The 25299-nt window shown below is 41.9% G+C and overlaps 1 protein-coding gene across 2 annotated transcripts in view; it reads right to left on the bottom strand.

The window, feature by feature from the left end:
- EXOC1 (exocyst complex component 1) overlaps window positions 1-25299 on the bottom strand; it is a 163332-nt gene that overhangs the window by 8775 nt on the left and 129258 nt on the right. For both annotated transcript variants that reach the window (XM_030191403.1, XM_030191404.1), the window contains 4 exons: window positions 23196-23424; window positions 20819-21002; window positions 9124-9323; window positions 8065-8259 (listed from right to left, as the gene is read on the bottom strand). In XM_030191403.1, the coding sequence (XP_030047263.1) occupies window positions 8065-8259; window positions 9124-9323; window positions 20819-21002; window positions 23196-23424 (808 nt within the window). The remainder of the gene's footprint in view (window positions 1-8064; window positions 8260-9123; window positions 9324-20818; window positions 21003-23195; window positions 23425-25299) is intronic.

Genomic DNA, 25299 nt, shown 5'->3' with positions numbered 1-25299 from the left:
ATACACAATATCAACCAGCTCACCTTTATCCACATGTTTGTTCACCACTTCAAAGAAATGTAGTAGATTGGTGAGACAAGATTTCCCTTCACTAAATCCATGTTGACTTTTGTCTCATTAATCCATGCTTTTGAATATGCTCTGTAATTTTGTTCTTAATAATAGTCTCTACCATTTTGCCCAGTACCGACATCAGACTCACCGGTCTATAATTTCCTGGATCTACTCTGGAACCTTTTTTAAAAATCGGCGTTACATTGGCCACCCTCCAATCTTCTGGTACCATGCTCAATTTTAAGGATAAATTACATATTACTAACAATAGCTCCGCAAGCTCATTTTGCACTTGCTCACATTAAACATCATCTGCCATTTAGATGCCCAGTCTAGTAAGGTACAATTTCTGTACTGACTGCAGATGTCAAATTTTTGGAGAAAGTCCTGGCAACATGGTTGAGTGAGGGTGCTGCCTTCTCTTGTGCACCCAGACCAAGCAGGCTTTATTACTAAGAGGCAGGCCTCAGATAATATTCACAAGATTGGAGTGGAGTGGCCTAGTGGTTAGGGTGGTGGACTTTGGTCCTGGGGAACTGAGGAACTGAGTTCGATTCCCGACACAGGCAGCTCCTTGTGACTCTGGGCAAGTCACTTAACCCTCCATTGCCTGCCGCATTGAGCCTGCCATGAGTGGGAAAGCACGGGGTACAAATGTAACTAAAATAAAAAAATTAATAAAAAATTAATCTGAATTATGTGTCCCATAGGTCGGGGTCCCAGTCCTTTCTTTTGGGAATTGATGCAGAAAAGGTCTTTGACAGGGTCAACTGGTCATTTCTGGATCGGGACTTGCCAATTATGGGGGTTGGGGTCTGTTTTTCCTTCATGGATATCTGAATTTTACTCTAGCCCTACTGCTTGTGTGCGAGTGAATGGAGGTAACTCGACTAAGTTTTCATTCTCTAGGGGATCGCGACAGGGGTGTCCTTTATCCCCCTTACTTTTCATCCTGGTAATGGAGCCACTTGCTTCAGCAATTAGATCGAATCTGAATGTTAAGGGTGTCCAAGTGGGTGACAAGGAGTATAAGATAAGTTTGCGGACAACTGACACGTAATACCCTAGCACCCACCTGGGGTTAACCCTGCAGCCACCTAGAGGGTCTATCCCAGCACTGCCCAGACCCACTCACATCTGCATATGTGCTCCTACACTGGCATACCGTCCATCCACCGACTGGGTCCTACTTGCCTCTGGGCGAGTCTCCCACCCACAAGTTATTTCCCCGGTGGTTTCTAAGGGCACTGAGGCCACAATGCAAGGGGTCCCACAGACCAAGAACACAAACCACCAGGATTCTTAGTCAATACAGGACAACAGAGCTAACAAACTATTAGGTTTATTATAAAAAAGGTAGAACAGTCAACAGTAAAAAGGTGTAAACAGCAAACAGTAACAGGAATCAACATTAATAACTAAACACTGTCTGACTATCTAAGTAGTAGCTGGGGAGTTCAGGAAAAACAACTGCTTATAGGATTTGAATAGGGTCTCAGTGCAGAGGACTTCACTCTCCACACTCCCACTCTGAGACTGGAAAAATTCCAGAACATTCTGGCTAGATCTTAGGCTTCAGGGCCCATAGCACTAGTACTAAGGGGTTTCTGGCCAATGGCACGGCCGGTTACTCTCCCCCAGGGATTTTCCTCCTCCTTTAAGGAAGATAAGCTGAAAGGAAAAACAGACATCAGCTGCTGGTCAAACAAGGGAAATACATTGAAGGGGAAAACTACAGGTTACAGACCAGTAAGTTCCCTGCTTTGCCACAACAATGTGTTACTGTCCTTGACGTCTCCTCTCACCACTTTACCTAACCTGATTTATGAGTTCACAGCATATTCCCAGATCTCTGGATTTAAAAATCAACATAAGTAAGACCGAGGCACTTAATATTAATATAGATGAGCCATAAGGTTGTGGTTGCAATCCTCCTTTCCCTTTAGGTGGGTGTCTGGTGAATTGAAATATCTTGGGGTTTGGTTGAGAGCGAGCTACTCCCAATTGTATGACACCAATTATTCCAGACTTTTTCTACCATTCATAAAGATTTGGAGAGATGGAAAACTCAAACATTAATTTGGTTTGATAGAATTACAGCTATTGAGATGAATGTTTTACCTAGGTTATTGTATCTTTTTCAGGTGTTACCAGTCATGATCCTGCGTCAGGTTCTTGCTTCTCTTCAGGGTAGCTTACATTAAATTTATTTGGTGTGACAGAAAGCTCAGGTTCTTTTGTACAGTTTTATTTAGAGCTCCCAAGGGTGGTGGGCTGGGGGTCCCTGAATTATGGAACAAGCTAAAACTGCCATTGATTTGTTTCACCATCATGTCTATAAATTGTGGGTCCATATTGAGCAGCATCAGACAGGACCGGTCCCCCTCTGCATTATCTTCTTTAGTTCCTCGGAGGCATAGGGTTTTGCGTGAGGATTGGTCTCCGATGATTACACATACTTTAAGGATTTGGGATTCCTTGAGTGTTGTGGTGTATTTTCAATTTTCTCGTTATACTCCAATTTGTTACAATCCACAGCATCCTACGGGGCTGGTTCCTTGGATTTACAGAACTTGGGCGCAGAAAGGGTTGAGGTATTGGGTACAATTATATGATAAGGATGATGTTACTTTCCTTTCAAACATTGGCTAGAGAGTTTGAGCTTCCTCCTTCTCACCACTATGCCTATTTGCAATTAGTGTATTTAGTGTTCTCCAAGTGATTTAGGCCGTGGTTGACAGGCCCTTACACCTTTTTGGAGGATGCTTGTGAGGATTTTAGTTCTACCAAATTTTTGGTGAGTATGCTCTATGGCTACCTTAGGGATCTTCGGGCCTCTGACCTTAGTCACAGAGGCAAATGGGAACAAGAGTTGGGAGTGACCTATACTAAGGAGGAATGGGACTCCATTGAACAATCTTTAGCTAAAATTGCGACTGCTTTTAATGTTAAAGAGAATAATGTTAAAATACTATATTGTTGGTACTTAACCCTAGATCGTCTCTGCCATTGGTTAGCCTCAGTCCTCTCCATTGTGTTGGAGAGAATGTGGAGCCAGGGGCACCATGAGCCATATTTGGTGGTCCTGTCCGAAGGCGACAGTTTTTCTAGAATATTATTTGTTTTCAGATTAAATGGGTTACTGGTCTGACAATTCCTTGGGACACAGGGATTTATCTTCTGAACAGGCAAATTCCTGGATTGTGGAAACATCAGGTTATTCTGGTTTGTCATCTGTTGCATGCTGCTAAATTGACCTTGGCTTCTGAGTGGAAGCGTCCTACAGTTACTTTCTTGTCTAAATGTAGAGCCAGACTATACTCGGTTTATAAACTGGAAAAATTGAGTGCTATAATGTGTAGAAGGTTTTCCAAATGGGAAAAAATATGGGTCTCGGTTCGCAATTTGAACTTTGTGGGTGAATAGGGTTGTTTCACTTATCCTTTCTTCTCTTTGGAGTCTTGGCGCACCAGCTTGGTTTGGTTTACTGAGGTTTCTCTCTCCTCCCCCTCTTTATTTTTATTTTTTTAATTTTGCTTTTGTTTTGATCATTTTTAGGGCTTGCTTTATGAAAACCAGTTGATAAATTGAGGCGTGATCTGTATCTGGGAGAACCTGTTCTGCTGGTTGTGGGGTTATCTTATACTACTGTTGTTGTATGATAGCTGTTCTCGTGCATATTGTTGTTAATACTTCTCATTAAAAAAAAATACGATTCACACCCTGCCCATCATGCAAGAATTAGTAGATGTATAAAACACAATTGACTTGTAGTCTTTCAGATTTATACAAATCCTTTTGCAGCTTTTAAATATTTTTACCTGGTGCTGGTTCTCTTCTGTATTTTCATGAATGTTAATTCTTTCTAAACCCTCAGCAATGTTATAGATTACATTAAAAATCTGCAAGAATGAATACCCCAAATGGAGTAGAAAAAAGAGGAGTGATCAAGTACTTAGCACCTAGATTCAATGTAGAAAAGTGCAGGGATACATATTTGGGATACAAAACCCCCAAAAAGCAGTGCATCATGAAGAATAAGATACTAACACAATCACCTGCTCCTTCTCCTGACTGCATAACTAATGATCTCAAGATAGCAAAATAATGAAAAAAAGGCAGTGTTCAGGCCATATAAATGCTTCTGTGCATAACGAAAAGCATAACATGCTGGGAAAAAAAAGGTGATAATACCTCTATTTAAATCTATGGTGAGATCTCATCTGGAGTTTACTTCCAGTTCTGGAGGCCAGGCCATACTGTCTAAAAGGACATACAACAAGTGGTGTCCAGAAGAGGACTACAAAAACAGAGGAAGTCTGCACAAAAAGCCTCGTGTCATGAAGCTTAAATAAGTATACCCTGGAGGTGGGGAGTGAGAATGTGATAAAAACACTCAATTAACTCAAAAGTATAAATAATGCACAAACGCTTTAGTGGAAAAGAAGTTCTACAACAAAAAGGTCATGGTATGAAAGTCAAAGAATGGCGATTCAGAAAGAACATTAGAAAATATTTCTTCATGGTGAGAGTGGTGAATGCACAGAACAGACTTCCATGAGAAATAGTGGAGACAAATAGTAACAGAATTCAAGAAAGCATTGCAAAGATGTGGAAGGAAAGGCAGATCAACTGTGGTCTAACTACAGCACTGTAAAAGAAAGCAAATTGAGCAGACTAAGTGGGTCTTAAGGTAGTTGTTTACTATTGTGTCTACATTACCAGGTTAATACAGATTAACAAAAGTAACCACTCACTTATGCTGAAATTACACTATGTTCTTACATGTTCAATCATCCATTCAGTATGTGATAGGGATTATAAGGAATATAAGTCCAAACTTAGACTGTATTGTCTCAAATTCCAGTACTATGATGAGAAGACAGGACCAGATTACAACAGTATCAGAAAATTGTGCGAGCTGGTTAACTATCTGTTAAATACCCAATCACTAACCATGGGGAAACAACAATCCCCCCCACTGCAGATGAACTAAAACGTCACTTTGAAACTAAAACACTAAGGAAGGACCTCACAAACAGCAGAATAGAAATGGAGTCCTTTACTGAGGAACTGAATGACCACAATGGGGCCATTGTTGCTGACAAAGTACCGTCTACATTCAACAAACCCAAACTTGAGGAGGTCTGTCACATGGTAAGATTCTCTACAGCTTATTGCATGATGGATACCTGCCCAAATTATGTGGTGAAAGAAGCCCAACCCTCTTCTTTGAACAATTCACAACCTATATGATGATGCTGTCAAAGGGCCATTACCCAACGGAGAAAGGAAATATTGTACTGAACCCTATCCCGAAAAATGTGAAGATTAGCAGAGGTGACATTAAAAACTATAGACCAGTGGCATCGACCCCTTTCATGGCCAAAGTCATGGAAGGAATAGCTACTAAACAGCTAATGAAATATCTGTGCACATTCTCCATATTCCACAAATCACAATCAGGCTTCAGACCACAGTTTAACACTGAGACTGTTAAAAATTCTAATCACTAACTTTAAGAGGCAGATAAGATTGGGTATAAAAATCCTAGTGCTACAGTTTGACTTGTCCTCAGCTTTTGACCGGGTAGACCATCCCATTCTGTTAAGGCTCCTGGACGAAATTGGGATCAGTGGAATGGTACACGGTTGGTTAGAGGGATTCCTTACGTCAAGTTTGTACCAAGTGAAAATGGGCAACACAATCTCACCACTCTGGAAAGCTGTCTGCGGAGTACCACAAAGGTCCTCTATCTCACCAACCTTATTCAATATGATGATGATCCAATTAGCAAAAATGCTAGTGAAACAATGCCTCCACCCATTCACCTACGCCGACGATATATCTATATATATCCTTTTGAGAAAGACCTCCATTCATCTACGCCGACCTTATATCTATATATATCCTTTTGAGAAAGACCTAAGTGAAATTATGGACACAATTAAAACGGGGCTAAATACAATGGAATCCTGGGCATCTGCTTTCAAGTTGAAACTAAACAGGGAAAAAAAACAACTTCTAGTAATGACATCACCTTACTGCAACACCATATATTCCAGCATCACCATAGAGAGATCTTTATACCCCATTTCCAATCACCTTAAGGTCCTAGGAGTAATTGTAGACCAAAACTGTCTTGAAAAACAAGTGGAAAGCATAACATCCAAAATGTTTCACATGACGTGCAAACTGAGAAGAATCAGAGGATATTTCCAGAGAACCATATTCCATATGTTAGTACAGTCAATGGTATTTGCTCGCAATGGAGTCTATGCGGGTTGCAAGGAATGAATATTAAAAAAGTTACAGATAGTTGATGGAAGGGGTTAGGGTGGATTGGGGGGGCAGAGGGGAGGGAGGGGGCTAGAAGATCTCATGTAATATTGATTAACATTGGCAGTGTTGGCCTGCTATCCTTTGCATGATGAATAGATTTGTCTGCCAGGAGGTCAGATAGTAGGCCCACAGAGTTTACTTGTTGTTATGATGACAGGCTGGTTTCTCGAGTTTGATTGCATAGTATAATTGAATTTCTGTCATCCTTTTCAACTATAATAAAAAAAGATTTCCACATAAAAAAGTTACACACTACACAGAACATAGCGGCCAGGCTGATCTTCAGATGCTTTCAATAGAGCCAGTCCGCTGATACAAGCATTGCACTGGCTCCCCATTAAGGCACGGATAGTGTTTAAGCTATGCACTATGGTCTATCAAATCCTTTTCAGTAGTGCCCCAGACTAAATTTCTCGCCCTTACGTTCATAATCTAATTCTACTCTACCCAAATTAACAGAAACTTATACACAAGTCAGTTTACTCAGCAGGGTTCTCATACATCAGCACCAAATGGTGGAACTCTCACTCTCGAGAGCCAAGTAAAAACCGTATAAAGAAAATGTTCCACTCAATGTGGAAACTCAAACAAATAAAACCTTTCTTCCCGAGGGAGGATACCTTTCGTAAACTATACAATCAATGGTCCTAAGTCATGCAGACTACTGCAACGGAATCTATGCGGGATGCAAAGAACAACTCACAAAAAAAACTCCAGACCGCCCAAAACACAGCAGCCAGATTGATATATGGTAAAACACGATTCTAAAGCGCTAAACCCATTCGAGAAAAGCTGCACTGGCTCCCATACAAAGAACGGGTCCATCTTCAAAATCTGCACTTTAGGCCATAAAATCATTTACGGCATAGTCCCAGGATACATGACAGACCTCATTGATCTACCAACTAGAAACAGACTCAGATCAGCACGATCATACCTAAACCTATATTACCCAAACTGTAAAGGGCTAAAATACAAAACAACTCATGCATCTAACTTCTCCTACTTAAGTGCACAACTATGGAATGGACTCTCGCATGCAATGAAAACAATACAAGACCACCTAAACTTCAGGAAATCATTAAAAACCCACCTCTTCAAAAAAAGCTTATCCCACCATCCAACATAAATCCCCACACCAAGCAACACAACACAACCAAAGACCGTACTGGACAACTCACTATCCCTTTCCCCCTGACCCCATGTCATCTGATTCACTTCTACCTCATGCAACCACTACACAATCTTGTATTTGTTATCAACCGTAATGGCAAACGCCTTTACGATACCTTGTAAGCCACATTGAGCTTGCAAATAGGTGGGAAAATGTGGGATATAAATGTAACAAATAAATAAAACTCTCTTCATAAAGACCTAAGATATACGAGTCATTAACTAGACCTAAGATGTACTAGTCATTACCTACAAGTTTTGTAGGTAATTCTTTTCAGGAAATTCTTCTCAGAGAACAGAACTCCATAGCTGAGATTAAGAATTGTTAGCCTTTGCCCACCCTCTGTATACAACATTCCCTGATGTAACACAAATGCTGTTATTGATGTTATTACTTTAAAGTTTGTTAGCTACATTGAACCAATTTATTTTGGAAAATTATGGGATATAAATGCTGTTATAAATAAATACATTTCAAATAAATATTGATCTCACCTGAAGTAAGTTTTCTTCTTCACAGAGATGCTTATCAACCTTTTTATAGAGATTATCCAATCCCTTCTTTACTTCCTTTCCAGGATACTCCTTAATAACTTTACGCAGTTCTTGCTTGTTAAAGGCTAGCTGATAGCTCACTTCATCCTCTCTAACCCCCTGTGCCACACGAGCTTCAACACCTTCAAAGAAATGCTACAACAGGATAAAACAAATGCAGGTGGTGTTAGTCTGTAGCATAACATATGTTTTAGCTTGCAAATATGACATGCAAAGCTGTGACTATATGACTAACCACAGAAAGCCCATGTTAGTGCCACTGAAAGTAACAAAGCAACCGTACGCTCTAAGTGCCAAACATGGTCTGTCCTACACAGATTATACCTACAGGAAAAATATCTGTAGCAGATTGAGAACAGAGAAAAACAATCCATGCCATTAAAATTACCTATAGCAAACATTTACATATGCTGAGGCTGCCAACAATATAGTTTTCTAATTACCATCTTAACTTGAATGGTTCTCAACTTACTATCCTTGTTACCTAAGTCATCCTCGCTTAAATTCAGGATAGTGTTTTTATAGGCAGAAACATTAATTGGAACTGCCTCTGATAGGATGTTTCCTTACCAGTTTAGACAGGATGACCAAGAGCTAAGGAAGCAAATTAATCACCAGTAAGCACAATAAATATACAAAGCAAACTAATGACCTAATTGGATGAAGCGGCCATAGATCAGGTGTGTAACCATTGCATTAATGTGTGGAGTTTCTACCCTCCTTTGACAGCCACACTAGGTAAGCATAGAAGGAAACTGTCAAATACTGTACTTTTTTGTTTTGTTTTTACCCCTTTGCAAAAGTGATTTTTTGTTGGAATTAAAAATAAAGATGATAAATGGAGAAGCAAATTTCCAGTTATTGCACACAACAGGAAACACACACTATGAAATGGTTTTCTCACATTCCAAAGATCATAAGACACTGGCATGAAGCCCAGGTAGAAGAAACATGTCATTAAGTTAAGCACTACAGACAAGTAGTTCAGCACATGCTTACGTTCAGCTTCTCAAGTGGCTGCCCCAATGAGTTGATCACATAAGACTGTAGGTGATCGCCATACTTCTGCTTAGCATCCCTTTTCTCATTTTCAAGACAGGATATTTTTAAGCGAGAAAGAGTGGCAAAAATGTGATGGAAGTTCTCCATCATCACAACATCCCTGGGTGTCTTCTGACTTTCACTTGCTACTTTTTCCACTAAAAATAAATGTAGGAAACAATATATTAAATCACAGAAACCAGTAGCTTTTCCCGCTCCCCCTTAAATTTAATATTATAGGGAAAAAACTAGCATACAAAACACAGCTTGTTAGGTTAATTATACACACATGCAGTATGTTAAAAATAAGTGTGAAAATGCTGAATGATCTGTGAATAAAGTTCCTTTCTACTTTATACAGAAAAAATATTTGCATCATTTCAGTATAGTATATTAGCAAAGTGTTAATAAGTTCACTCATTTAAACAGATTTACCTTAGGGGAAAAAAAAAACTAGCCAACTTATAATTGAAAGAGAAAAACGCCTATATTTCGACCCAAATCGGGAGATGGGCGTTTTTCTCGCAAAGGCGCCCAAATCGGTATAATCGAAAGCCGATTTTGGGCGTTTCCAACTGCACTCCGTCACGGAAACGAATAAAGTTGACGGGGGCGTGTCGGAGGCGGGACTAGGGCGTGGTTATCAGCCGAGGAGAGATGGGCGTCTGTAGCTGATAATCGAAAAAAAAAAAAGCGTTTTTACTGCGATTTTGGGTCACTTTTTTTGGACCCTTTTATTTCACGAACAAGTCCCAAAAAAGTGCCCCAACTGCCCAGATGACCACTGGAGGGAATCGGGGATGACGTCCCCAGACTTACCCAGTGGTCACTAACCCCCTCCCACCAAAAAAACCCCACTTTATAAACTTTTTTCCCAGCCTGTATGCCAGCCTCAAATGCCGTACCCACCTCCATGACAGCAGAATGTGTTCGATCCTCTCACAGCCTTTCCCTGTGTCAGATGTGGCTCTCGGGTGCACTACAGGGTCACATCAGCATTGCACTGTGGTGGTGTAGGGTATTGGGCTCCGTGATTTCATTAGCTTGTGTTATAGTCTCACGATGTTGGTAGTTGGTAGGCTCTTCTCCCATGGTGCTTTTCCCCCTGCCTACTGGGTCAGAGTGTGCCCTGTTGTGTTTCCTGTTGTAGTCCATGCGGTAGTGGCCATTTTTGTAAGCCAGTTTTAGTTCCCTTTCCTGTGTTAGCCACGTTAGACAAGTTAGTTCTTACCTTGAATGTGGCTGAAAGAGGGCATTGTACAGCATTCTGCCAGCTCTGACCTACTGCTAATCTCAGTACCAGGGAGACTCGTTGCCAGTGGGGCACAACCTCTGCAGTTAACTGTGAGTAAATGTGCTTATTCCAATAAAGGACGTTTTCGGAGAGATTAGTCTTCAGGTGTCAACTGGTGTGCCAATGTTATACAACAGCAACAAGTCCTAGAGGCCTGCGTGTATGCAGGTCCCTGGAGCACATTTAGTGGGTACCGCAGTGCACTTCAGCCAGGTGGACCCAGGCCCACCCCCCCTACCTGTAACAATTGTGCTGGTAAATGGGAGGCCTCCAAAACCCACTGTACCCACATGTAGGTGCCCCCTTCACCCCTAAGAGCTATGGTAGAGTTGTACATTTGTGGGTAGTGGGTTTTGGGGGAGGGGGGTTGGGAGCTCAGCACCCATGGTAAGGGAGCTATGCATGTGGGAGCTTTTTCTGAACTCCACCACACTGACCTAGGGTGCCCAGTTGGTGTCCTGGCATATCAGGGGGGCCAGTGTACTACCAATCCTGGCTCCTCCCACGACCAAATGGCTCGGATTAGGACTTTTTGAGCTGGTCGTTTTTAGTTTCCATTATCGCTAAAAAAAAACAAACGCCCAGCTCAAAAACGTCCATTTTTTCGAAAATACAGTTCGGCCCGCCCCTTCACGGACCCGTTCTCGGAGATAAACGCCCATGGAGATAGGCATTTGCGTTCGATTATGCCCCTCTAGGTAGCTTAATTTTGGAGTGGTCCTACCAATAAGTCTCCTTAGACTTTAATATATGTCCTCATTGTTGTCATATTATGTTCTCCGTTTTACTTGTAGCTAGGAATTCATACTTGTGAAAAGTCCATAAGTCATTATTAAGATGGATTTGGGAAAATCCACTGCTTATTTCAAGGATGAGCAACATAAAGTCTGTTTTAGTTGGCATCTTGCCAGGTACTTGGATTGGCCACTGCTGGAAACAGGATACTGGACTTTACGGACTTTCAGTCTGTCCAGTTCTCTGTTATTATTAGTATTGGGATTGATGATCATCCGGTGGTGCTCAATGTTTTGCTGGAAATTCAATGATGGGCCATATCCGGGCTCCAGTGCTGAATTTCCAGATTTATGGAGCCAGCAAAACCATAGCCAGTTAAGTATGATATTCAGCACTTAAACGGCTATGGTGAACCGCATAAAGATAGGAATGAAGTTATGTGGTCCTTTTTATGCAGTTAGCTTTCACGGTTAAGTGCTGAAAATCGGCAATTAACCGTTCAGGCACTGACTCCACTCCTGAAATGCACCCAAAATAGCTATTTATGAGTTGAGCGCTAACCAGACATTTTCAGCGGCACTAACCAGTTACATGCTCCTAAAAATGAATGGTTAGCCCTGAACAAGCAATAAACTGACTAGTTAAACCATTTTGAATATTGACTCCATTGTTATTAATTAGACTTTCTTTGAGGACAAACAGAATATCATTAGCCTCACAACTGTGAATTCTTAGGGGGTCTTTTACGTAGGTGCACTGGCGTTTTTAGGGTGCATTAAAAATAGGTGTGTGCTAAACACTAAAGACACCCATAGGAATACATTGGCATCTTTAGCATTTAGTGCGCACCTATTTTAACACGTGCTAAAAACGCCACTGCGCCTACATGAAAGACCCTCTTAGTTACAGGTTGTTTTTTTACATAAAAGGGGAATTATGGAAAACTAGTAGGGTAACCTGCAGGCAACTCTATTTTTGGTCACTACAGGCTTCCCCCCCCCCCCCCCTTTTTCACATGGGGATGACTTGGAAAACAAAATATATATTTCTGAGGATGGATTCTAATTCTCAAAGAGTTTAAACAAACCTATTGTTATGGCCCAATACTAGTGGGATGTGAAATGTGCAGACAGAAGTCCATAATACAGCCTTGCAGATCTCTTCCATAGAGCCTTATCTCAGGTGGGCCACTGATGCTGCCATCTGATATTGTGATCCCTGATATGCCTCTCCAGAGTCAAACCTGCATGGGTATAAGTGATGAGATGCAATTTGCTATCCAACTTTCTTGGGATCAAAAGAAACAAAAGCTTGAATGGGCTTAAGGACTTTGGTCCGCTCCAAGTAGAAGGCTAAGACTCTTCTGCAATCCAAGGTGTGTCTTCATGGGCATGTAGCCTGGAAGAAACATTGGAAGGATGGCTGACCAGTTAAGGTGGAACACAGGCACCATCTTAGCCAGGAACTTAGCACATGTAAACAGAATCACCCTACTTGATATTTCATATGAAGCTGAGAACTTTCCTTTTTACTTCCAAGTCTCAGGGTTATGAGGACAGTATTACTTGGGATTCATTGATGTAAAAAGATTTTCATTCTTTTTTCTCTTGTATTCTTCCTTTTACTGTTTTGCTTGTAAATCATTCTGAATTAATATGTTTCAGTAAAACCCGAAAGATGCATATATACTACATAAAATCTGGCACAGGTCTGGAGCTCACCGAGTCTGTGCTGAATCTTTAACATGAGGTAACTTCAACTCACAGGAGTCTAGCAGTTCAAAATGAGCTTTCATCAGCTAGGTTCAACATAAGAACATAAGAATAGCCATACTAGGTCAGACCAATGGTCCATCTAGCCCAGTACCCTGCTTCAAGCAGTGGCCAATCCAGGTCATAAGTACCTGGCAGAAACCCAATTAGTAGCAACATTCCATGCTACTAATCCCAGGACAAGCAGTGGCTTCCCCACCCCCACCCCATGTCTATCTCAATAATAGACTATGGACTTTTCCTCTAGGAACTTGTCCAAACATTTTTTTAAACCCAGATATGCTAACTGCCGTTACCACATCCTCCAGCAACAAGTTCCAAAGCTTAACTATTCGTTGAGTGAAAAAACATTTTCTCCTATTTGTTTTAAAAAGTATTTCCATGTAATTTCATTGAGTATCCCTTAGTCTTTGTACTTTTTGAAAGAGTAAAAAAATCGACTCACTTCTATTCGTTCTACACCACTCAGGATTTTCTAGACCTCAATCATATCTCCCCCCAGCCGTCTCTTTTCCAAGCTGAAGAGCCCTAACCTCTTTAGCCTTTCCTCATACGTGAGGAGTTTCATCCCCTTTATCATTTTGGTCGCTCTTCTTTGAACCTTTTCTAATTCTGCTATCAGGCTTATTTTCAAAAGAAAAGGGCGCCCATCTTTCGACACAAATTGGAAGATGGGCATCCTTCTCACAGGTTCACCCAAATCAGCATAATTGAAAGCCGATTTTGGGCGTCCTCAACTGCTTTCCGTCAGGGGGACGACCAAAGTTCACAGGGGTGTGTCAGAAGCATAGCGAAGGCGGGACTGGGGTGTGCTTAACACATGGGCATCCTCGGCCGATAATGGAAAAAAGAAGGGCGAACACTTGGACGACTTTACTTGGTCTTTTTTTTTTTTTTACGACCAAGCCACAAAAATGTGGCCTAAATGACCAGATGACCACCGGAGGGAATCAGGGATGACCTGCCCTTACTCCCCTAGTGGTCACTAACCCCCTCCCACCCTAAAAAAACAAAATTTAAAATATTTCCAGCCTCAAATATCATACCCACCTCCATGACAGCAGTATGCAGGTCCCTGAAGCAGTTTTAGTGGGTGCAGTGCACTTCAGGCAGGTGGACCCAGGCCCACCCCCCCTACCTGTTACACTTGTGGTGGTAAATGTGAGCCCTCCAAAACCCACCACAAACCCACTGTACCAAGGGCTATGGTAGTGGTGTACAGTGGTGGGGAGTGGGTTTTTTTTTTTGGGGGGGGGGGGTTGGGGGGCTCAGCACACAAGGTAGGGGAGCTATGCACGAGCCTTTTCTGGACCACTGCAGTGCTCCCTAGGGTGCCCGGATGGTATCCTAGATCTTTTTCTTGGGTGTTGACCCCCAAAAGTGGACCCTAGCCTCAGATAACTATGATTCGATTATTCTTCCCAATTTGAATCACTTTGCATTTGTCCACATTAAATTTCATCTGCCATTTGGAAGCCCAATGTTCCCATTTTCTAAGGTCTTCCTGCAATTTTTCATAGGCTGCATGTGTTTTATGAACTTTGAATAGTTTTGTGTTACCCGCAACTTTAATCACCTCACTTGTCATTCCAATTTCTAGATCATTTATAAATCTGTTAAATAGCACCGGTTCCAGTACAGATGCTTGCAACACTCCACTATTCACCCTCTTCCATTGAGAGAAATTGCCATTTAACCCTACCCTCTGTTTTCTGTCCAATAACCAATCCCTAATCCACAACATAACATTGTCTCTTATGCCATGACTCATGAATACTTCCTGCATAAAAAGGAAGGCAGATCAGAAATGGTTGCAGAAAGATTCTGAAACGTCAAAGTATTTCCTTGACCTTCTTCAAAAGGCACCTCACTTCCAGGACATATTAATGGGTACCATTACACACAAGTTCTCTATGCTGTATTGTAAACCTCATATATTGACCTGACCATCTCTGCTAGTGTCATAACACTGCCATGTCTCCCTTGAGGAAGAAACATTAATAAACCTACTTTTTACAAAATATTTAAGCGTAGACTGGCTCATAAAGAACTAGAAAGAAGCTATGCAGGTGGCCATCACAGAATTGCTGTTTGACCTTTTTGAAAGAAGTTTCAACTACTATCAACTGAGGGGTAGTTATTTTTTTTTTTTTTATCTGTGAGCCTTCTGGACTCTAGACATTGAGTCATCTTCCTGCTAACAGGATGCATTGGGTGGGGGGGGGAGGGGTTCCTGTGCTTTCTTTGAGGTGGTGAGAGCTTAGTGCAACAAATAGAAAATTACCATTTCCCTGACAGAATCGGTGAAGGAGAGGTCTTTCCCCTTTCCTATGGAACAGAAGTGTCCGAGGGGAGACCTATTGATACTTCCCCATCAAAGTACTTCAGAGATCCATAAGTGTAACCCAGGATAGCTCAGAATTTCATAAACATTTTCTGTTGGACAGCATATATATGACAGCAGATAAGATCTCTCTGAAAGGTTCCCCTTGTCTGTCCCAGACTCCAATGCAGACCAATGACTCATTTAAGTTTTACCACTCATGTGCTGAAGATGGACATCAATGTATCTGGTACAGATGCTGATGCTCAATGTCTGGGCATTAAATGCCATGCCTCTGTGTACTGTCATATCTTTGAAGTCTTACTGAATTTCCCTCTTCACTGGTGTCAGATGCAGCAGATCCTTATCAGTGACAATTCAGCATTTCTCAAATTTCTGGTTTAATCCCTTATTGAGGGTTGCAAACATCAATGATTTCTGAGGTGCAGGAGAAGTGGCAACCTCTGGAAGGACTTGAGATGTATTAGTAGCTGGACAAATGAGGACCCCCCCCCCAACCTTGCAGCAAACATTACTTATTTTTAACTTAAGTTGGTGTGCCACATCCCTTTGGCTTTCTCCAGTGACATCATGTCAGTCCTGCTCTCAGCAGATGATGAAAACGATAATCACTTCAAAGTCTCTCAACAACAGCAGTAAAATAATGTGGCTTATGCACTTCTGTAGTTGCCAGAGAAAAGGCTTAAGTATTTTCATTAGAGAAAGCTAGAGGGACTAGTACAGCAATTTATTTAAAATAATGTTTGCTGTGCTCCAACAATGCCACCAAAGTGTGGGATTGCTGGGCTCCCTTCTTGCCTGGACCTCTCCTGAAATTATAGGGGTTAGTACTGGACCTTTAATCCTAGAAGACTGCTGCAATCCTCCAATCTGCTCGAAGATGAGCAGTTCTCTGTTTAGGGATGCTTGGGATTTGGAATGGCAGCTATCCTGATGTCCTTGCTCCAAGGCATCATGTACTAATGAGGAGCTATGCTTATGTTTTTCACCTTTGTTCAGAGTTCTTCAATGCTGGAACTGATAAAGTAGAATCCTTTGCATACATTGAACTCAACTTTGCTGATGATCTGTCTCAATGGCTTCTATTGATACCCAACCTTGAAAAGGTCCAATATTTAGTCAATCTTGATGCCTTCCTAGAATCCACTGTAGCTTCAGTGGTGCTTAAGTTTTTGATAGCCATCTTTTGGCAGAAACTAGGAATATATTGTGTTCTGGTCTGATGTACAACCGGTACAAATCATGGGTCTCTATATCTGATATTCTCTTGCTGTACTGCACACTCCTCTTGAAGCTATTGGGGGGGGGGAGGGGGGGTTCCTTCTGCTTTGGGACACTAGAAGAAAACTAGGCAATGAGGAATGAAAATGGCTCTATGTTTCGCCTGATGCCACTTGATGAACCAATGCTTATGCAGAAAGTAAGAACATAAGTGCTGCCATACTGGGACAGACTGAAGGTCCATCAAGCCCAGTATCCTATTTCCAACAGTGGCCAATCTAGGTTACATGTACCTCGCAAGATCCCAAAACAGTAAAATTAAAATCTGCTTATCCTAGAAATAAAAAGTGGATTTTCCCCAAGTCCATTTTAATAATGGCTTATGGACCTCTCTTTAAGGAAGCTATCCAAACCTTTTTTAAAACCCGCTAAGCTAACTGCTTTTACTACATTCTCTGGCAAAGAATTCCAGAGATTAATTATACGTTGAGTGAAAAAAAATATTTTCTCCAATTTGTTTTAAATTTACTACTTTGTAGCTTCATTGCGTGCCCCCTAGTCCTAGTATTTTTGGAAAGAGTGAATAAGTGATTCATGTCTACCTGTTCCACTCCACTCATTATTTTATAGGCCTCTCTATCACATCTCCCCTCAGCCATCTTTCCTCCAAGCTGAAGAACCGTGTCATCCCATCCCCTTTATCATTTTTGTTGCCCTTCTCTGTACCTTTTCTTTTTTTTTTTTTTTTTTACTTTAAAGTTTTTATTGAGAGCTTAACAAGCATAACACCTCAAAATACTGAACACATGCTACATTCCTCGTAGAACAATATACCTCCAAAGTTAAACATTTACATGTATAAGTGCATAGTTCTCTTTTCGACCTACCCACTCTCCATTTTTATCCCCCCCTCCTCCCTTCCTTGAATCTATTTATTCCCCTTCCCCCTCCCTCCTTCTCTGTACCTTTTCTAATTCTAGTACATCTTTTTTGAGATGTGGTGACCAGAATTGCACAGTATTCTCATTCCTTTCCTGATAATACCTAACATTCTATTTGCTTTCTTTACTGCACATTGAGCAGAGAGTTTCAAAGTATCATCGACGATGACACCTAGATGGCTGTGCAAAAATTAAGGAAACTTGCAAACACTGAAAAACCCTATGGGATCACTAACAGTAAGAATCACAAAAGTGAGGCAACCCATTATGAAAGAAATGTTAAAATTAGTAATGCTCAAAAAAGATAGATGTGAAAATATATCCGGTGGGCTCTGTGGAAAAATTGGAACTGAGGTGTCCCCACATGACAGTGTTAATGTAAGAAGTCTCACATTCACTACTCAACAAAAGAAGTCTCACATTCAGTACTCAACAAAAGAGGGTGGGATATTTGGCTTTAGCTGGGGCATTTTCAGTACTAGCTTAAGGTGTGTTACATTCAGGTACACTAGGTATTTTCATGTCACCAGAGAGCTTTCAATCTAAGTTTGTACCTGAGATAATGGAGGGTTAAGAAAACGTGCAAGATCACAAGAAGAAAACTGCTTCTACTAAAATGTAGCTGCTCCAGTGAAAATGTACTTATGTTACATCACAAAAAAAAGACATTTTTCATAAGCACCCAACAATGCTCCAAGTAGATGAAAATTTCAATGATAACATTGGTATTCCAATATTTCTATAGTCTCTAATGAATTTAGGGATGTTTCTGTTCTTGCTCCAGAGGGCTTACAATCTTGGGACGCTGTTTACTAAGTTACGCTATAAGTGCGCTAGTGTTTTTAGCACTTGCCAAAAATTAGCACTCTAATGGTAAAGACACCCTTAGGAATAAATGGGTGTGTCTAGTGTTTAGCGTGCGCTAATTTTAGCACATGCTAAAAATTCTAGCGTATCTTAGTAAACAGGGCCATAAGTTTGTACCTGACTCAATGCAAGGCAAAGTGACTTGCCCAAGGTTACAAAGAGTTTAAGCAGTAGAAACAGGATTTGAACCCTGTTGGTCTAACCACTAAGCTACTGCTCTAGGTATATTTTCCCAACTTAAGGAAATATCACAAGATGTATAGTCATATTACTCAGATGCAAATTTTTATGTCCATAACTGCATCCAAATAGATATCTCAGGTTAAAACAGAAAAAGCTCATGGACTTCTTCAGAAACTATTGGAAATATAACACCAAAACAAACAAAGGCAAGAAATCTGAGAAAAACTTAGATTTTTATCTTCTGTGATAGTTTAATCTGTCACAAATGGAAGAATACTTAAAATGTTACGGAAGCTCAGCATAAACATCATGGCCGTGTATACATCTTCCTAAACAGTTCCTATAGATTTGTCTTGATATCCGTTAACTTATAAACTGTTTCTTTCCACTCAATTGGGTAACATAAGTCATCATTGAAGGAAGGGAACATGGCTTCCATGAAACTTTGCATCATTTGTTCAGCGCTGCGTGCGTCTGGTAGCGCTATACAAATGCTAATAATAATAATAATAATTTTGAAAAATAGCTAGTGCAACTTTCCTAGAGAAAGCTTGTTTATCTCCGGAGCAGGCGGATCGGCTGGGCTCCCGTCGGCCTTCCTTCTCTGCCTGTGTCCCGCCCTCGTGTGACGTAACGTCGGCGAGGGCGGGACACAGGCGGGGAGGGGGGGCCGACGGCAGCTCAGCTGCTCTGCCTGCTCCGGAGATGGGGGTTGAATAGCGAAGAGACCGGCTGGGTGGAGGGGTGGCGGCGGCGGCGACTCCGGGGGGGGGGGTACCAGTGGCTTCGACCTTGGGGGGGGGAGCGGTGGCGACCTCGACGGTTCCCTCCCCTTTGCGGTTTCCCACTCTGTCCCGCCCCTTCGTCATCACGTATTGACGCGGGGGCGGGACAGAGAGGGAAGTCTACTGCGCATTTGCGAGTGAGTACGGTCACTCGCCATTTATATGTTTGATAAACCTCTATCATATCTCCCCTCAGCCGCCTTTTCTCCAAGCTGAACAGCCCTAGCCGTTTTAGCCTTTCCTCATAGGGAAGTCGTCCCATCCCCTTTATCATTTTCATTGCCCTTCTCTGCGCCTTTTCTAATTCCACTATATCTTTTTTGAGATGCAGCGACCAGAATTGAACACAATGTTCAAGGTGCGGTCACACCATGGAGCGATACAAAGGCATTATAACATCCTCATTTTTGTTTTCCATTCCTTTCCTAATAATACATAACATTCTATTTGCTTTCTTAGCCGCAGCAGCACACTGAGCAGAAGGTTTCAACGTATTATCAACGACGACACCTAGATCCCTTTCTTGGTCCGTGACTCTTTTAACGTGGAACCTTGCATGACGTAGCTATAATTCAGGTTCCTCTTTCCCACATGCATCACTTTGCACTTGCTCACACTAAATGTCATCTGCCATTTAAACACCCATTCTCCCAGTCTCATAAGATCCTCTTGTAATTTTTCACAATCCTCCCGCGATTTAACTACTTTGAATAACTGTGTCATCAGCAAATTTAATTACCTCACTAGTTACTCCCATCTCTAGGTCATTTATAAATATGTTAAAAAGCAGCGGTCCCAGCACAGACCCCTGGGGAACCCCACTAACTACCCTTCTCCATTCTTCACGGAGAGAGTGATGGATGCTTGGAATGCCCTCCCGCGGGAGGTGGTGGAGAGGAAAATGGTAACGGAATTCAAACATGCGTGGGATAAACATAAAGGAATCCTGTTCAGAAGGAAAAGATCCTCAGGAGCTTAACCGAGATTGGATAGCAGAGCCGGTAGTGGGAGGCAGGGCTGGAGGTTGGGAGGCGGGGATAGTGCGGGGCAGACTTATACGGTCTGTGCCAGAGCCGGTGGTGGGAGGCGGGACTGGAGGTTGGGAGGCAGGGATAGCGCTGGGCAGACTTATACGGTCTGTGCCAGAGCCGGTGGTGGGAGGCGGGGATAGTGCTGGGCAGACTTATACGGTCTGAGCCAGAGCCGGGGGTTGGGAGGCGGGGCTAGTGCTGGGCAGACTTATACGGTCTGTGCCCTGAAGAGCACAGGTACAAATCAAAGTAGGGTATACACAAAAGTAGCACACATGAGTTGTCTTGTTGGGCAGACTGGATGGACCGTGCAGGTCTTTTTCTGCCGTCATCTACTATGTTACAGGGGTGCTCAAGTAGTTCTGAGAGTGAAAATACACATATATTCTATGGTTTTGCACAAAAACTATCAGGGCAACAATTTAACTTTTTTTGGTGATCTAAGATTGTACTATGTATGAAATCAGCACAAAATCTTACCATTAATAAAAACTGCTTTAATAAGTTTTGTATAGGCTTTGTCTAAGTCCCCTCGGCGCTCAGCATTTCTGAAGATAGATTCTGCAAGTTCAGCAAATTCTTCAAATACAGACACAAATGTAAGGATGCCAACTTTGCTCTTCTTTGATATCTTCACCTCTGCCATCTGCCTTATTTGGTTACCCTTGCATTTAAAATAAAACAAACAAAAGAAAAGGCTATGAGATGAAAAATACCTTTTAAAAAAGGGTTATTGTTGATTAGGAAATGAAGGTCTCTTTTTCGCATAATGAAGCGCTTTTAAGTTACAGAAGGATCTACAGGTATACATGGGAGCACATCAGATGCCTCCAAAAATGCATCAAAAGGAGAGGTGCCACAATGTACAAGAAGAGCTAAAGGTGAATTGACTGACCACAAAACAGAAAACCAGCACCATTAATTCCCAAAGGACATGGAAAATTTCAGCAGAGAGAAAGTCACTTAATTCAGCAAGTGTGAATAAAAAAAAACACCCCCCCCCCCCCCCCCATAAAAAACAAAATGCTAACAAACTAATTATCACAAAGCCACTCTACAGCTGGATTTTAAGTCCATTATTAGCAACATCTATTCTTTATAATAATTCTCACCACCAACGTTCTAATGTGTGACTGCCTGTGTCCGTGGCTCCTGGAGTTGCTGAGCTAGGCTCCGTAGCCAGGCTGATGTCACTCACAGCTGATTCCCAGGCAGGGGGAGGAGTAGGGAAACACAAGGAGCAACTTGCTCCGCGTGTTTCCCTACTCCTCCCCCTGCCTGGGAATCAGCTGTGAGTGCGCCGCTCCCTGCCACTTGCTCAGCGCAAGTGCGAGTGGCGCATCAAAAAACAACAAACGCGGCACCGCAGACAACCATCAGACAACACCCCCCCTCGTTGCATCAAGCCCCCCCCCCAGCACATCAAACACCCCCCCACCCCCGGGGACATCAACCACCTCGCCACCCGCAGCTGCCACTGGTAACGCTGTCCGGCCGCCGCTGCTGCTTCTGTTGAGCAGCAGCAGCAGCGGCCGCTACAAAAAGAAAAAAAAAACAAATGTTTTTAAACATCAAGCACGGCACCGCAGACAGCCATCAGGCATTGGCTGTCGGCTCTGCAGCTGCTCCTCTCGCCTCCACGTCACTGCCCCTGGGGAAAGACCCCGGAGGAGCGCAGCAACGTGAGAGGCGTGAGGAGGAGCGGCTGCAGAGCCGACAGCGGCCGCTGCTGCTCAACAAGAGAAGTAGCAGTGGCCGGACAGCGTTACCAGTGGCAGCTGCGGGTGGCGAGGGGGTTTGATGCGCCGGGGAGGGGAGGGTCGCTGGACATGGGTGGCTGGAGGGGGGGAAGGGAGAGGAGTGTCGCTGGACATGGGTGGCTGCAGGGGGGGGCAGGGGAGATGGAGGTGGGGAGGGGGGTCCTGAGACCAGAGAGGTGGGGGCACACACTCACTCACTGTCTCTCACATACACTCTCTCTGACACATTATCTCTCTGTCACACACACACAGTCACTCTGTCTCTCACACACACACACACTCTCACACACACTCTCTCTGAGGAAAACCTTGCTAGCGCCCATTTCATGTGTGTCAGAAACGGGCCTTTTTTTACTAGTGGTATATAAAGCTTCATATTTCTCTCAATGACCAGTAGACCAGACTGTACATACCACCCTCAACCTTTAAATATATCAATTCACAAAATAAATTGGGAAAGAAAAAAAAAATCAACAGTTCTTTACTTCATCTTTCCTTCTTATCTTATGGAGCTAGAATTGTACAAGGATTCCTTTGTCCACTTTCTTTTCAACTGACAGCACTGCATGATACCATCATTATAGAACTGAAAATGGTATTGCACAATTTCTGATTTCATGAATCATAAACTAAGCATCTAGGTCACATCAAGTACTATACTTCAAATTTCAAAATCAAAATAATGAAATAATGAAAGCAGAGACAGTAAAGTTAATGGAGAGTGAAAAGAACACCATTATAGATCTAGAAAAAGAATGAGGATGCTACCATGGTAAGCACTGCTGGAAAACTACTTACTATACCCAGATATATCTTGCGTACAACTACAGCAAATAGTTCAGGGACAGAGTTATAAACAGTGGGTTGTGATCCTAAAATAATGATGTACATTCTTTATTACAGCTGTGGCAACACAACAGTGGACATCCAAAAACCGCAAACACCTCTGTGTGGTCACAAACACTGTCAAGCTCCAGAAAGTTGATGCTATCCGCAGTCCTGTCAAGCTAAAATTCCACAAACCAGACACCCTAACTCTACAGCCTGCTACTACTTCCAGTCTTTGCCTATATTAAATTATGCAAATGTAAACTTACAATGAATTTGTCAAAACTCCTTTTAACTGTCACCAGAACATTTCCCAGTGTGGTGCTGAGGAAGGAAGCAGGATCTGCATTTTCGGCTGTCCATACATGGTGACTCATTTTAACCAGCATGTATAGGGAGTTGAAATTGTCCATTTTGTCACCCACGGATATTATATTATTCAGCTCCACCTCGATACAGCGAAATATTTTTGTCATCATCTGACGGATCATGTCTTTCCTAATGTAAAAAGACATTTATTGCATAATTAATAAAAAGAATATATGTTTAATGAAGTTATGACCCCCCCCCCCCCAAACATTATGCCGTCTATTTTACCCATGTTTATATGGTCAGTAGACAACCGTGTCAGAGTTGTCATCTATGAATATGTGAGCAACTTAAAAAAAATTCTAGGGCACAGATTAGAATGCTATTCTTATAGTGAAGAAAATAGCAAGCCTTCAATGCTGCCAGGTGGGGACAAACAAGGGCAAGGTGGTCTGCCCCACAGCAGGAGGCTGTAGACCATCCATAAAAGTAGGAGGCAGTGGCCCACCTTAAGGGAAAAAAAAAAAAAAGAATGGTAAGAAAAGGACAGACTATGAGAAAGGAGAAAACAGTAAAGAGGGAAGCAGCCAATGCACAGGATATAAGAAGATAAGGAGGGAAAGATACTGATGTGCCTACACCAAACAAGGCGGTGGGAACAATGCTGAACCTGTGCTGTCAGAAAAACTCCCCAATTCTGCTTATCTCTAATCCCAAGGAACCTCTCCCATCTTCAAGGACCTACTAAATTAAGAGGATCCTGGCAGGTCCTCAAAGATTTAATAATCCTTGGAGATGGGAGAGGTTCTATGGGACTGGAGATGTGTGTGTGTGTGGTCCCTCATCACAAAAATGGGGAAAAAGTCCAGAAAGCCTCGCTTTGGTGGTTGGTAAACTAATGGAGACACTGCTGAAGGAAAGATTTTGAACTTCCTAGAATCCAACGGGTTACAAAATTTGAAATAATGCGGTTTACTAAAGGAAAATCATGCCAAACGAATGATTGATTTTCTTGACTGGATGACAAGACAATTGGATCAAGGACATGCACAGAATGTAATCTACTTGGATTTCAGCAAAACCCTTTAATACAGTTCCTCAAAGGACAGTCATGAATAAGTTATGCAGATTGAAATTAGTATCCAAAATGGTGAAATGGACTGGAAACTGGTTGACAGATGAGAGGGTAGTGGTAAATGGATTCCACTTGGAGGAAAGGAAAGTGCGTAGTGGAGTGTTCAGGGATTGGTACAGAGACTGATTCTATTTAATATATTTGTGAGCAACAATGCTGAAGAGTTAGAGGGAAAAGTTTGCATTTTGTAGTTGGTGAGGCCCCACTTGGAGTAGTATGTTTGGTTTTGGAAGCTGTATATCACTAAGGATATAAAAAGATGGTTCAGAAGAAGGCAACAAAAATGGCATGGGATTAGTGTCAAAAGAAGTATGAAAAGAGACTTGATGACCTGTATATCTATCTATCTATATATATATATTTATATAATATATATACTAATATATATATATATATATATATATATATATATAATATATATATATATATATATATATATACTAGACAAAAGGAGGGATAGGGGAGATATAATAGAGATGTTTAAATATTTGAAAGGTATTAATATACAAACAAACCTTTTCCAGAAATAGGGAAGCAGTAGACCAGAGGACATGAATTGAGGTTGCATTATATGTAATTGCATATGTTTATCCACTCCTACCCTAGCTGAGATAATATTTAACCATCTCTCTGACCTTATATGCAACTTTCTTTAAATTAGTCACCTTATTTTCTAACTTCTCTTACCTATCTATATGGTCCATCTTTGCTTATATCCTACACTGTTAGTTAAAAATGTTCTATTACTACTACTACTACTTAACATTTCTAGAGTGCTACGCAGAGCTGTACAGATTAACAAAAAGGACAGTCCCGGCTCTAAGGAGCTTACAATCTAATGGGCGAAATGTCAAGTTGAGGCAGTCTAAATTTCCTGAATAAAGGTATGGTGGTTAGGTGCCGAAGGTGACACTGAAGAGGTGGGCTTT

The sequence above is a fragment of the Microcaecilia unicolor genome, chromosome 2, assembly GCF_901765095.1.
Source record: "Microcaecilia unicolor chromosome 2, aMicUni1.1, whole genome shotgun sequence".
Classification (NCBI taxonomy): Eukaryota; Metazoa; Chordata; class Amphibia; order Gymnophiona; family Siphonopidae; genus Microcaecilia; species Microcaecilia unicolor.
The sequence above is the reverse complement of the archived record's forward strand: the minus strand, read 5'-3'. Positions and strand labels throughout refer to the sequence as shown.